The 10,623-nt window shown below is 31.6% G+C and overlaps 1 protein-coding gene across 1 annotated transcript; it reads left to right on the top strand.

Moving 5' to 3' along the window:
- The first annotated feature begins 3,673 nt into the window (after positions 1 to 3,673).
- LOC107608930 (1-aminocyclopropane-1-carboxylate oxidase-like) lies at positions 3,674 to 5,221 on the top strand. Its single transcript, XM_016310717.3, has 3 exons — positions 3,674 to 3,951; positions 4,040 to 4,573; positions 4,685 to 5,221. The coding sequence occupies exons 1-3, from the start codon at positions 3,847 to 3,849 to the stop codon at positions 4,964 to 4,966; spliced, it is 921 nt and encodes a 306-aa protein (XP_016166203.1). The 5' UTR covers positions 3,674 to 3,846; the 3' UTR covers positions 4,967 to 5,221.
- The last annotated feature ends 5,402 nt before the right edge of the window (positions 5,222 to 10,623 follow it).

The following is a 10,623-nucleotide window of genomic DNA, read 5'->3' as shown; positions in this document are numbered from 1 at the left end:
AAACTACTAACGAAGTCACTAACATAACCACTAAAAATGCCATTTACAAAACCCCTAATAAAATCGCTTACGAAACCACATACCATATCACTAGTAAAACTTATAAAATCATTCACAAACAATGTCACCAACGTCATTTACAATCAAAACCACTAACATAACATATATAAACAAACAAATAACTTACTTAATCTTACTTTAAAAAAAAGATTTCATACTAACCTCATCATTGATGACCCCGGCTATATGGGCTACTCCATCCAAACGATAAAGTCTGTCCGGATTATCCCCCACAGCTGAATATCCTGCTCAAGCCTTTTTTGGAGTCGTTTTGGGTCATTTTCTCTGGGATTTGGTGGGGTGTGATATTGGAAAAGTGGTTCGAATGAGGTTGGTTCGAACTCCTTTTATAGCCGAATCTTGAGTAATTTGAAACACCTTCATTCGAATTACTACTTGCAGCCAAAATTGAGTAATTCGAATCATTCCAATTTGAATTACTTTGAAATGCGTGTGTATGTAATTCGAATCAGGTTGATTCGAATTAGTGGGTGTGTGCATGTGTAATTCGAATCACACTGATTCGAATTACATTGAGCAATGAGTTCGAATTACCCTAATTCGAACTACATAGAGTTGTGCCTTGGTTGATTCAAGAACTAATTTTGCTTTTGGCTGATTGGTGTAATATTTTACACTCCTTGGCTTATTAGGATGAATTGCCCTATTTGTTATGATGTTTAAAAATTAATATTTAATTGTCAAAAATAGTTAAATAATTAGTATCTAATTTAAAAATATAAAATTAATAAAATTTAAATATTTAAAATTTATTATAAAAAGTAAATTAAATAAAAAGTAAACAGTAAATAAAAGGGCACTGTAACATGTAAGTTACCCTTCATTATGTGTCACATTGTAATTGGTCCTTATCTTAACCATAGTTGGGGCGCCAACGTCATCGCCATCTACTGCTCTCCCACACAACTTCTCTTCCCAGTATAGCCAATGCCTCTTTTTGCCATGGATTACTTCTTACCCACATAATTAATGGTTAATTTGGTTATTAAATTTTTTTATTAAAAAAATATATCTTTATTTAATTACGTGATGGAACATATATTTATATGTAAAATATAATATAATAAAATAAATCTATTCAAAGTATTTAAAAGTATAATTAAAATCATGAACATACAAATATAATAATAAAATTTGTACTCCAGACAAATAAACATATTTTTTTATCATACATATATTATTTAAAAAATAAATATATTATTAAAATTAATAACGGAAATTTAAAATGATAAAATTCAACTTTTTACCGTATTTTTTATAGTATTTTTATTTTTAATTTATTAGTATTTTATTATTTAATTAATAATTAAACAAATTATTTTTATGAAAATTTATTTTTTGTATTATATTAGAGAAGAGACCAATATAACAGTTTAAAAAATAAATTGTATAAATATTTAAGAGATAAATATGAAATACATACCTAAGTAATGTTTAGTTTGGTTATTAAATTTTTTTATTAAAACAAATTTTTATTTAATTACACGATAGAACATATATTTATATGTAAAATATAATATAATAACTCTATTTAGAATACTTAAAAGTATAATTAAAATCAGAAAAAACATATTTTTTATCGTACATAAATTATTTTTAAAAAAAATAAATTGTTAAGATTAATAACACAAGTTTAAAATGATAAAATCTAACTTTCTTACAAGTATTTTTTATAGTATTTTTATTCTTTTAATTTTTAATTTATTCGTACTTTATTATTTAATTATATTTTACATATAAATATATGTTCCATCACGTAATTAAATAAAGATATGTTTTTTTAATAAAAAAATTTAATAACCAAATTAACCATTAATTATGTGGGTAAGAAGTGATTCATGGCAAAAAGAGGCGCTGACTATACTGGGAAGAGGAGTTGTGTGGGAGGACAGTAGATGGCGATGGCATTGGCGCTCCAACTATGGTTAAAATAAGAACCAATTACAATGTGACACATAATAAAAAGTCCAACTATGATTAAAATAAGAACCAATTACAATGTGACACATAATAAAAAGTAACTTACATGTTATTTTAGAGGGGTTGGGTAGCATTCACCATATATAAATCATGCTTGTAAGTTGTAACTTACCATTTGAATGTAACCTGGGACAATTCACGTGCCCCTCTCTTTTTTGTGCACAAGATTGTTGACATGTATATCTTAATTAGTATCTTACCCGCTTTTTTATTATTATTATTATTATTATTATTATTATTATTATAGAACAAAAGTATAAACATTCAATATACAGTTTAAAATAATTAAAAAAAAAAAAAGCAAAATACAATACACCACGCTATGCCAATCTTGTATCTTAATTAGGGTGTATTTAGAATCTAATGAAAGTAGAATTGATTTTATTTCAAAATTATTTGTTTTTGTTTGGCATGAATAACAATATATAGGAACTAGAATTGATTTGGTTTCAAAATTGTATTGTTTTGTTTGAATGAATAAAAAAAGGAATTAAATTTATTTATAAATAGTATAGATTTACACTATAACTAAACTAATAAAAGAGAAGAGTTTGGAGAATAAAAGAGGTGGTAAAGGTCTAATGAACAGAAATGGTCTCACGGTGGTCCAACAGTTGTTATTGGTAGTAATAAAAAAATTATTGTGTAATAAATAGTTAATATACAGAATAACAATGTAAAACCAAATTATTATATTAATTGTTTAATCAAATCAGTCACCAAAAAAAATTGTTTAATCAAATCAATTATTTTTACATAATTAATTTGAAATACAATCATTTATTTCCAATTATTTATTTTAAATTACTTAAATCAATTTTAAAATATTTTATTCTAAACAAACCTTTAAAATCTTATTAAAAATTGGTGTATCTAGACTCTACACTTCATGCAGTAATGCTGACTAAAGACAAAAATAGAAATAATTCATATGCCAATGTGCCGCCGTTGCCTTCTTTTGTTTGGAAATATTCCAAAAAATAATCATAACTACTATTGGTGTACTATATATATATAACAAATGTAAAATTAATCAAGATAGTAAGTGGTTTATATTTTTAACGAATGCATTTTTAACATATTATATATTATATATAATAATGTATGGTACATATTTTAGGAGAAAAGTTATGTACCAAACTTCTCTTATATATACTAGATAGTTAAAATAGGTATACTCAAAGCATTAAAAGTTTATTTATTTTAATAAACTAACACAAGTATCTTGCTAATTAAACTATTGAAAAATTTAAAATTGGTAATCCAAAGAGTTACTACTTTTATAAGTCGGCAGAGGACAATCGAAAATGTAAACAAGTTTTATTTAATGAGGTTGAAAATTGAATGTTTAAAAGCAAACGAAATTTTACAATTGAACGGTAAATAGATCCTTCCTGGTTGAATTGAATTTTATAACTGTATTAACTAGCTTGTGGCAACTACCTTTCAATAAAACACGTGATGAAACTCCAACTAGCTTAGGGGAAATAATAATGCATTAACACTATTGCAACTTGGTGCTTTGAGGCAGCCTCAAAAGAAAATTCAACGACGCAACTTAGCATATGATATGATATTTGATATAACCATATAGGTCTCAACAAGCCTAATTGAAAACCATGCATGCATGCACTTTATGAAATTCAGGCATATCACCATACAAAACTAATTTAACTACCTAGAATAATTCCTATAAATAGCACTCTCCTTCTTTCTCATTCTGCATACTCAAAACATATTAATTAACGAAACACACAAAGTGATACAAAAGAGAAAGAGAGAGAGATGGAGAACTTCCCAGTGATTAGCTTAGAGAATGTCAATGGTAACGAGAGGAAGGCTATTCTTGATCAAATTGAAGATGCTTGTAAGAATTGGGGATTCTTTGAGGTAAGTACATTCATTTATATATTTCATGATTAATGTGATTTGTTTAACATCTTATACATTAATTAATTGGTGTTTTGTATATATATAGTTGGTGAACCATGGAATAGAAGAGGAGCTATTGGACAGAGTGGAGAGGGTAAACAAAGAGCATTACAGAAAATGCATGGAGCAGAGGTTCAAGGAGTTTGCAGCAAGCAAGTCCTTATTGGATTGGGAGAGCACCTTCTTCTTGCGCCATCTTCCGGAATCTAACATCTCTGAGGTCCCTGATCTCAGTGATGAGTACAGAGATGTAATGAAGGAGTTTGCAGTGAAGCTGGAGATTCTTGCAGACCAGCTGCTTGATCTTTTGTGTGACAATCTTGGATTGGAGAAGGGCTATCTCAAAAATGCTTTTTCTGGATCAAGGGGTCCTTCTTTTGGGACTAAGGTTGCTAACTATCCTCCATGCCCTAACCCTGATCTTGTTAAGGGTCTCCGGGCCCACACCGATGCCGGCGGCATCATCCTTCTCTTGCAGGATGACAAGGTCAGCGGCCTCCAGCTTCTCAAGGATGGAAAATGGGTGGATGTTCCGCCCATGCGCCACTCCATTGTTGTTAATCTTGGTGACCAAATTGAGGTATTTCAATTCTCTTATTACTAATCATTCACAAATCAATTACTTATATCAATTAAAGTGATTGTTCTTGTAACCTTATCCAACATTAAAAATTATGGTGAAATTACATAGGTGATCACAAATGGAAAATACAAGAGTGTGGAGCACCGTGTGATAGCACAAACAAATGGGACAAGGATGTCCATAGCATCATTCTACAACCCTGGAAGTGATGCTGTGATATACCCTGCACCATCATTGTTGGAACAAAAGGCAGAAGGAGGAGGAAACCAACAATACCCGAAGTTTGTGTTTGAGGACTACATGAAGCTCTATGCTGCACTCAAGTTCCAAGCTAAGGAGCCAAGATTCCAAGCCATGATGAAGGCTTCACTTCCTGCTGCAACAGCATAATTAATTTCAGCTGTGTTTTCTAAGATTGTAATAGCTTTTAAGAAGAAAATTTAGTTGTGTGGAAATGAGTACTTGGGAATAATGCTCGTTTCTTTTTTTTCTTTTATCCTTGTCTATGTCAAAGCTCACAAGAAACATCCTGGTTGACACTGTTGTTAGGGGATCCACTGATATAGATGCTTTTAATAATGCTTATAACTATATATACGAATTTAATATTTAGTCAAAATGAATGAAATGTTCTGACTTTTGTAATCAGTCCATGTCATGGTGGTCATTACGTGTTCCTACTTCCTAAATTATTTTTTTAAGTACATAATAAATATTATGTTTCTCAAAAGCTGACCAAGCTCCAAAGAAGTTACTCTATATATATATATATATATATATATATATATATATATATATATATATATATATATATATATATATATATTGGTAAAAATATACTTAATGAGTTAGTGTAGAATGTATATTTTGTTTCAGCTCTCAAAAAATAAGAATTATATTTTTATTATTTTGTGAATAAATAAAGTACGATATTATTTCCCAAGATATAAAGGGGATTAAAAAAGTTATCCAATCACATTTACATTCACTAACTTTTCTTTTTTCTTTCTGCAAGTCCCTAACTTATTTTTTGAGATGATCCAAAATAAAAGATTAAAATTTAAAAAATGTAGACATTTTTTTTAAAAAAAAAATTCTATTGATTTCTAAAATTTTAGCAAGTATTTAGAACATCTCTAATAAAATATTTTTAAAATATTATTTTTAATATTTTAAAAAAATAAATTAATTTAAAATTGATATTTGTGTTAGAGTTGATTTATAAAATGAAACCAATATCACTTAAAAATACAGTATCATTTTGATAGAAAATTAATAAAATTTTATTACTTCTATAATTATGTTAATAAAATAATTTAAATAATATAAAATTTTAATTGAAGTAATACTAAACATTAGAAAAATAAATTTTATTTTTAAATTTTAAATTATTATTTATGACATATGATCTCACAAATATTTTTATAAGACTCAAAATAAAATAAAATTAGAACTAATAATGGAAATATTGTTAAACGATAGATGTAACATGATTTTAAAAATCGGATCAGACTGATCGATCGAATAGGATCAACTGAAAACCGGAAGTCTTTGTGATTCGGTCCATTAAGAAAAACTATCATTCTAAACACCGTATGAACCACTGAATCAGAAAGAAATCGGACGGTCAGATTGAACCAAAATCTCACCGGTTTATACCTAACGACACCGTTTTATCACATTTATGTCCCACCGGCCCTTTCTCCTTCTCTTTTCCTTCAGAATTGAAAACTCACTCTTTTCAGAAATCAGAACCTTGTCATCAACTGAAATAAACTCTAGCTAGCCTCCACCACCGCCGCCGCAAGGAGTGGGACACTTCCGCCGTCCGTCGCACTCAGAAGCTTCCCCCTTCGTCCGATCCTGTCGGCGTGCTCCAAGTCTCCAACTCCCTATTCGCTCTCATCGATCGCAGCTTCTTCCTCGAGGTCAGCTCGGCGTCTGTTGTCTTCGTCTGTTCAGCCGCGCTTCCTCGCCGTCCGTCGCGCTCAAAAGCTTCCATCCTCGTCTGGTGCTCGTGCTTCGAGTCTTCCACTCCTCTGCTGGTATGGTCATCGTCTGGTCTTCGTCTGGTCGCCGTCCTGCTCACCATCGTCTGGTCAACGTCCTACTCACCGTTGTCTGTTCTTCATTATTTTTATTAAATCTAATTTAATTTAGGAGATTTTTTTCTATTCCTAAAGTTAATAATATTACTCTTATTTTTTATTTTTAAAACTAGTGTATGAACCCGTGCTCAGCACGAAAAAATTTATAAAAGTAAAAAAAAAATTATATGTTTGGATATTTTTAAAAAAAATACAAAATAATTATTATGTTAAGAAATTTATAAAATTATTATCAAAATCAAAGTTTAACTTAAAAATAGTGAGTAATAATCATTTTACACCTTTTTTAAGTAAAATAATTATACATTGATACAGAATTTAAAATAAAATTAAAATATTTATATTAGAATTCTATTTTTTCAAAGACTTCTCTATAAACAACATTGATAGTTGAATTTGGAGATATTCCTACGTGATTCATAAGTAAAACTTTTAAACCTCTCTTACTCTTAACTCTTGAAAGTGTCACATATAGTTGGCCATATGTAAAAACTGATTTGGGCAAGTACAATCTAAAATGAGATAGAGTTTGTCCCTAAGACTTATTAATTGTCATGGCAAACGATACTATTATGGAAAACTGTCTTCGTTGGAATCTAACTGGGACGGTTTCATTTGTTGGTACCATATTCATTCTTGGAATCAAAGCATATGATCAACATTATTACCCGTTAAGACTTCACATTCTATGACATGATTTCCAAGCTTCCTAACTTATTATAGTCTTGTACCATTACAAAGATCGCTGGATTGGTCAATATTCCTCAATAACATCACCGGAACACCAACCTTGAGTATTAATTTATGTGGAGGCAAACCAGAGCAATTTATGCTATTCAGTAATTCAGGACCATAGAGATCTAGTTGACTCTCCATATTCCCTTCATCCATACAAATCGAATCCGAACTAAGATATAATTTTTTCCCTCCATGAATGATAGCCGTCATATGGTTGTTGACCTCTTCAACGATGTCTAGCGTGGGAGCCAATATAGTTTTTGCTTTGAAAAAAATCCTTTGAAGACATGTTATCTAAAATATTTGGATAAGAAAAATGAACCAACTCATCAAATGCCTAGTTCAAGAAGGAATAACAATATTTCCTGAAAGACATATCTCAGATTCACCATCCATATTGTCACATATTAGACCATCACAAACTTTCAATAACCATTCACTAAATTGCTCTGTCTCATCTTGATCTGAAGCAGTCGTCCCTATAGAAAGTCTCATATTTTTTGTTAGTTTGAGCACCTGACAAAACTTTCAAAGGTAAGACGAATTCACGGTTAAATGAACGATATCTTGTCTCGATCCTCGTAAAATGACAGGAAGAATTTGTCTAAAATCTCCATCTAGTACATCCACTTTTTCTCCAAAGGACAAATCTTTGTTATATGTTGGAGAAAACCTCATGATATCACCTAAACATTTATCAAGCGCTTCATAGCAGTACATACTAATTATTGGAGCCTCATCCCAAATTATAAGTTTGGCTTTCAACAGCAGCATTGCTTGAGGGAAACTAGGTTTGATGTTACATATAGAATCCTCAGTTATATTCAGTGGTATTTTGAACCTTGAGTGTGCCGTTCTTCCATTGGGAAGAAGTAAAGATGCAATACCACTTGAAGCAATATTTAACAAAATATCACCCCTTGAGCGAATCTCTGTAGACATAAGGTTCCGGAGAAATGTTTTTCCAATACCCCCATGACCATACACAAAGAAAAAACCCCTTCATCACAATATACAGCTGTAACAATTTTATCGAATGCATATTTCTGCTTAGGTGTTGCGATGGCTAACATGTCCGAGGTATTTTTCTTTAAATCATCCCTGTTAAAGTTTAGCTCTTCCCTGATAACCCTTTCGATTAACAAAGAACTATCAAATTCAGTTGCTAAAGGCATAGGAAGATAGTCTTTCAAGGTTTTACCATAGGAATGTAAGATCTTGTCTATATCCATTAAGCACAACTGATTAATCTCATCATCTGACATGGTTAATGTAAGACCCAGATTTTTAGAAAATAAATAATGAGTTATTTATATTTATATATATGGTTTTATTTTTAGAAATATTATGAGATTTCAAGTTTTAAATTAATTTGGTTTTATATAAATTTCAATTATAATTAGATATTTTTGATTTACTGAGATTAATGGTTCTTGTTTAATTAAAATTCAAAGTTCTAGTAATTAAAGATAAAAGATTTTTATATATAATTTAAATTACATAATTGAAGGTTTTGATTAATTTTATGAACTAAAAGAAAATTTATTTATTTATCTTTAAATTGTAAATTAGAGTATTTAATTAAAAATGATTTGTAATTTGAAAAATAAATAATAAATAAGTATTCTTAAAATTAATTATATTGAATTAAATCTGGTTTTGAATTAAAACTCTACTCAAACCCTGAATTCCCAATTCCAGACCCTAATTTCACTAACCCTAACCTCTCTTACCCAACTTACATACACATGTAATCTCCCTTTCACACCTGTTTGCTACTCAATGAGCCACGTTACTAACTCCTCACCGCTACTCACTCACCATCACCATTCCTTTTTCTTTTTATCCCACCCACACCCACGCAGAAAGAAAGGAAGAAATCAGAAGGAAGAAACGAGGATGGATTGAGAGTAAGGAACCAGAGCCACGGGAAGAGAGGGGAGGAGAGGAAGGGTGACGCCGGAGGAGAGAGCGAGTTCGCGGAGGAGAGCCAGAGGAAAGACGCGCCGTTGCTGTGCGAAGACCATCGTCACCGTCGAGCTCGCCATTCCATCGTGGAGCCGTGACACTGTCGCATCGCCATCGTGCTTTCTCGCCGCCGCTGCCGTCGATGGAACCATTATCGTCGGAGGAGCCATTGCTGGGAGAAGCCTTAGCCATCACCGTCGCGGATGAACAGGGGAGAAAGAGAAGGAGTGACGTGACGGGAGAGAAGGGGGACCTCCGCCACTGCAACGGCCGCTGGCGAGTTGCACGCCACCATGGAGTCACCATTCTTGCCACCGTTTAGCTGTTGTCACTATTTCTCGATTTGACGAACATGCTCCTTGTTCTAATTCCAGTTTTTTTCGATTTCCGAAACCTGTAACTTTCTTCCTTGATCTGTGATCAATTTATCCTTCTGCTATATCCCTGCCCTAATTACAGTAGCATGTGTTTTGCTCTAGTCATTGCTAATGCATCTCCGGGATAATCATAGTTGGTGCGGTTGTCGCTGTTGCTGCCTTGAAGGAGTTGAGGCTACTGCCGCTGCTCTGGCTGCATTGAGGGTGGCTGCCGCTGTTGAAAATTAAGGGATAAAGAAAGGGGATTATCGCGGTTAGAATTATGGTTTTAGAGGAATTTTAGGCTTGAATATAAAATATGGTATGAAGGGTTGTTAAAATTACTTAATGCAGAATTTTCTGCATAATTGGCAGCAGCTTAAAATAAAAACTGGGAGCAATCTAGACATAATTCTTTATCCAAATTATTTTTCTGTCAAACTTCAAGAAGTCAAGATTTCTCCATAAAAATTTCAGGGAATTTGGCCAAGTGGTTTGGAAGATATGAATTTTTGAAGTTTAGTGGTTGCTGCAGAATTTTCTGGTTTTCTGGTTTTCTGGTTCTGCAGTACCAACTTCCATACGCTATAACTTTTGATTTATTTGGAATTTTGAGTTACTTCCAAAAGAGTTTTAAAGATATATCAGTCTATTTTAATTCAGTATAAATTTCACATCCATTTCTATTTTGTAGAGTTAGTTATGTCTCTTGGAAGTTGGGCTGTTTGCAGGAAATTCAGAACTAATTTAAAGAAGCAGGGCAGCACTTCCAACTGACTTTTAATTAACCAAACGAGATGCTATGGATCTGAAATTTATTTGTCCTAAAACTTATGAGTGTTAAGTATATCCTCACCAAAATTTAGAAGTAATGGAT

This window comes from Arachis ipaensis, chromosome B7, assembly GCF_059453495.1.
Source record: "Arachis ipaensis isolate K30076 ecotype BB chromosome B7, ASM5945349v1, whole genome shotgun sequence".
Classification (NCBI taxonomy): domain Eukaryota; kingdom Viridiplantae; phylum Streptophyta; class Magnoliopsida; order Fabales; family Fabaceae; genus Arachis; species Arachis ipaensis.
Note: the sequence above shows the minus strand (reverse complement) of the source record. Positions and strands in the feature narration are given on the sequence as shown.